Genomic DNA, 4,664 nt, shown 5'->3' with positions numbered 1-4,664 from the left:
GTACTCAATGCCAAGAATCCAAACAGAATAGTGTGCATTAAGTTGTAGGCAGTTTCTGGTTTCAGTTCAATTGTGCATTTTCCCATTTTATCCACGGATTCTTGATTTGATGAATCACTAAATAAAATAGCAAATATATAAAATTAATCTGGATTTATAACTTCAATTCAGTTAAATCTTTTTTAAAGAAGAATATACAAGGATCTGATGCCTTCGTACATTTAAAAGTGTATTATTTTCCTAAGATGAAATAAATTAACATTGATCAATTTTGAATTTGCCTATGAGGTTAAAAGTGTCATAATACAAACACGATACTGATTAGAATACCTAGAATTTCACAGATTTCATTTTAATTTAAGTAAAAACTTAAAGTGCTTCAATTCTTCAAACGGTAATAGAAGGGAAAAAGAAAATCATTGATCCTGGAAGTGGCCTTTGGGGATGTTTTACAAATAATTACTAATATTTTTTAAGTTTTTGCAAATAAGCAAAAGTAAAATGTAGCCATAAACTTGAAACTCAGTCCTTTTATGAACCAATGACTACAAATGTGTATGTGTAGCAGGTGACTTTTATCAAAAGCCAACCAAAAAGCCAAACCCATCGCCATCGAGTTGATTCCAACTGTTAATGACCTTACAGGACAGAGTAGAACTGTCCCATAGGGTTTCCAGGGCTGTAAATCTTTATGGAGGAGCTCTGGTAGCATAGTGGCTAAAGCACTTGACTGCTAACCAGAAGGCTGGCGGTTCAAACCCACCAGCCACTCCTCGGGAGGAAGGTTGGGCAATCCTACTTCTGTAGTGATAACTGCCTCGGAAACCCAAGGAGGGGTCGCTATGAGTCGGGGCCGACTCTACGGCACATAACAACAACAACAATAACAACAAAATCTTTATGGTAGCCGACTACTACATCTTTCTACCTTGAAGAGGCTGGTGGGTTTGAACCACGGACCTTTTGGTTAGCAGCCAAGCACTTAACTACCGTGACACCAGCACTCCTTTTATCAAATATAGTAAAATAATTACACCCAAGAACATTAGCAGTAATTCCTTAACATCATCTAACATCAAGTTAATATTCCATCTTCTCTATTGATCCAACTGTTTTTCAGGTGATTTCCTTGATTCAGGATCCAAAGCTGGTGCACTGCATTTCATTCATGTGTCTCTTTAAATATCTTTGAATCTATAACAGTATCCCCCTTTTTTTTTTTTTTTCAATTTTTTTTTAAGGTCACTTATCTACATTTATCCTGTAACTCCTCCTCTCCTTCTGGATTTGGCTGATTGTCTCCTCCTCGTGGTGTTTCACACATTTTTCCATTCCCATGTTTCCTATAAATTTTTAATTAGATCTAGAGGTTTCCTAGAGTCAAGTTACTTTATTTGATAAGAACAATGCATGGGGATAGGATGTACTTTGTATTGTATAACACTGGAAGCACATACAGTCTGATGATCACTTTTGTGATGTTAAGATTGATGAGTGTGTTCAGATGTTATACAATTTATTGTTGAAAGGAAAACAAATTAGTGATAATGACTGCCAGTTTAAGATAAAAATAATAATACTTTTATAAAGACCCTATTGATCCTTCATACTTGGATATCTAATGGTACTTCTCTATGTAATTACAGAACATTTATTTCCAAAAATCCTCTTCACCATTTTAGATTTATAAGAAAATTAAAACAATACTATAAGGCAGTTTTCACCATTGATAGTATCTTTAACTTAAATGTTACATATTACAACCCAAACTCTGGTTTCCTTACTGATACTAAAATATTACTGCAGACAAATGGAGAACATATGCTCTCACCTTCCAGTGATACCTAGGAGAATTCTGCAAACCCCTTCCACCTTCCCACCAAGTTGAAAGGCTCTGATTAATCCCCTGAGTATTGAACACAGTGCCTTTTTTAGTTGTATCCTTCATGCTAATGCGGATACTTTATAAACATAATGTATCACCTTTCCAGTACTTCCCATTGACAAAATACTCTTCAAACTACTTAAAAGTTAATTCATATTACCAAGCCATAAATACCAAACGCACTGATTTCAAGTCAATTCTGACTCATACTGAACTGTAGGACAGAAGAGATCTGCCCCTTAGGGTTTCCAAGGCTGTAAATCTTTATAGAAGCAAGCTGCCACATCTTTCTTTGGCAGAGCAGCTTGTGGGTTTGAACTGCTGACCTCTTAGTTACCAGCTGAGGAGTTAACCACTGCGTCACCAGGGCTCCTTTAATTTTTATTAAGATGTAGTACTTTCTCTTTATAAAAGTCTTAATATTCCTGCCTGGTAGATGAAGATGCTTTAAACTCTGTATCTATAATCATATCAAATCAACTCCAGAGATGGTGCATAGATTCACACTGAGCACGGCAGACATTTCATAAAAATATGTGAGTCACCTGCATCTCCTGATTTGTATGGAGTCTAGTGTCCTGTTGACACTTGGTGTGTGTGCAATAATATTAAATTACACTGTCTAGAATAATTATTTTCACAGGACTAAATTTTATCTTGGGCTAGGTATAAAAAAGAACACTTCCAAAAGATACTAAAGTAGTTTATGTTGCTGTTATCGTTATGTGCCGTGGAGTCGGACCTGACTCATAGCGACCCTTCCTTGGGTTTCCGAGGTGGTATCACTATGGAAGTAGATTGCCCAACCTTCCTTCTGAGGAGTGGCAGGTAGGTTTGACTGCCAGCCTTCTGGTTAGCAGTCAAGTGCCTGAGGCACTATGCTACCAGAACTCCTAAAGTATTAATATATTTTCATGGCTCAATATTGCTTCATTCTTAATAACCATACAACACCTCAACTGATCTGGGCTCATTTTAATGACTTTTTCCCAACATGGCTTTCTCACAGCTGTGAATCAGTTCCTAGCACCTTAACTGACGACGTACCTGTATAGAAAAGGGGCTTCCTGTGAGCTTCATTAAGTTTCTGCAAATGACAGTAGCTTCACTTTCTTACACTTAAATTTTCTTTCTATTTCACAAAGAAAGTAGATGCAAAAACTTCCATCTGATTGATAGGAAGATATTCTGACAATATTTGAAAAGCTTTAATATTCCTTGACTTTTTTATTCAATAGATTAGTAGACATGCTAAGTTTTTTTTAATAGCAATTGTTATTTAAGATTTTTAGTAGATACTAATAATTGCATCCTTTCCAACTTTATAGGCTCTGAAATAAGATGCAACAAATCAGCAAGAGTTAACTCTTTACATTTCATGAGAAATTTTAAAAAATAAAAGGCAACTAGAGAAAGAGACAGAAATACATGAAATTAATAATGGCATAAAATGGAGATTTAAAGGCAATAATAATAATAATAGCTAATGATAGCTAAGATCTACAAAATATTCTAGAATATGGCACTATCCAGGTAGTTTATTGTTTTGACTTATTTTTCAAAATTCTTATAAATTTTCTTAGTATTACCATTGTACAGATGAAGAAATGGAAACCTAAAAGGTTTATAACTGGCTCAAAGATCATATTGTTCTCAAGGACGTGGAGCCAGGACTTAAAGCTAGCTCAGTCTCCACCCATACCCATTACACTTAATATAGACATCTGAGAGTACACTCCACCGGAAACTGAAAACGCTTTTCCTATAAGCTGAACAATACTGCTCTGTTCTGTGGCTGATATTTTGATTTTCAACTTAGCAAGTTTTACGCAACACAGAACAAATTAATTAAAGCAGAGTGCTAGATATATGAAATATACAATACCTGAGATTATGAAAAGCAACAGCTACAGCTGCAGTCACGGTGACGGACAGAACAAATATGTAAGCATAAAAAAGCAGAGTATCTGAAAGCCTTTCAAAGGTATTAAAAGGCAGGAGACCAAAAGCTTCTTCACACAGATAAAGATTTGCATCAAAATCTCTGCGGAACAAATGGAAAACAAAGTATTAAATTAAATAAAAAGCAAGTAAATTACATTATGTTTTTCCTCAAAATGAGCCTGCAATTAGGTTGAAGATACAATGATGATTTAAGTTTTGAAGTCTTTACTGGTTTAATGTAAAATAGCAAACATACATTGTAAATTCATACCTTGTCATACATAACAAGTCATACCTTGTTGCTCCAAAACCAAATTTTGCCTTCAGAAATTTAAATATGTGTTCATCTGACTGGAGGTTAAGATTTTTCTATTGGGGTGGGAGAAAACAAAAACTGCTATTAGCATATGATATCCTGATAATTTCCCATTGGGGAAAAAATTAAATTAATAAATGCTGATGATAGTTCTCAGAACAGAGGATGTCTGTCTAAAGCAGGACCTTTCAAACTTCCTCCCCCCTCCCCCGCTTTTTAAAGCAGAGTCCTTTTTTCACACAAAATTTTATGGATTAGTTTAATATGTAACATAGATTATTCAAATGCACTGTTTTGGTTCTGAGGAGGGGGAGAAGGCTAAAGCAAAGTGAGTATGTGCAGTGTAGTAAATTACTTAGTATGGCTTTTCTACCCATAAGTCATTGTAAACTCAGTGGTGGAATGAGCAACTGAGGAGCTGATTGTAAATGTTATCCAAGTGGAGTATTTCTGTTGGGCGTGGCACAATATAATGTTCTGGGAGGTGCCCACTCTCTCTCAGGTGCTTAGAGTTCTGAT

At 35.4% G+C, this 4,664-nt stretch overlaps 1 protein-coding gene across 1 annotated transcript in view; it reads right to left on the bottom strand.

Moving 5' to 3' along the window:
• DPY19L3 (dpy-19 like C-mannosyltransferase 3) overlaps nucleotides 1-4,664 on the bottom strand; it is a 162,530-nt gene that overhangs the window by 20,790 nt on the left and 137,076 nt on the right. The window contains exons 10-12 of the mRNA XM_007954335.1: nucleotides 4,125-4,198; nucleotides 3,771-3,929; nucleotides 1-117 (exon numbers count right to left, since the gene is read on the bottom strand). Of these exons, the coding sequence (XP_007952526.1) occupies nucleotides 1-117; nucleotides 3,771-3,929; nucleotides 4,125-4,198 (350 nt within the window). The remainder of the gene's footprint in view (nucleotides 118-3,770; nucleotides 3,930-4,124; nucleotides 4,199-4,664) is intronic.

Source organism: Orycteropus afer, unplaced genomic scaffold (genome assembly GCF_000298275.1).
Source record: "Orycteropus afer afer isolate SDZICR_OR568_19922 unplaced genomic scaffold, OryAfe1.0 scaffold00459, whole genome shotgun sequence".
In the NCBI taxonomy this organism is placed as follows: domain Eukaryota; kingdom Metazoa; phylum Chordata; class Mammalia; order Tubulidentata; family Orycteropodidae; genus Orycteropus; species Orycteropus afer.
The sequence above is the reverse complement of the archived record's forward strand: the minus strand, read 5'-3'. Positions and strand labels throughout refer to the sequence as shown.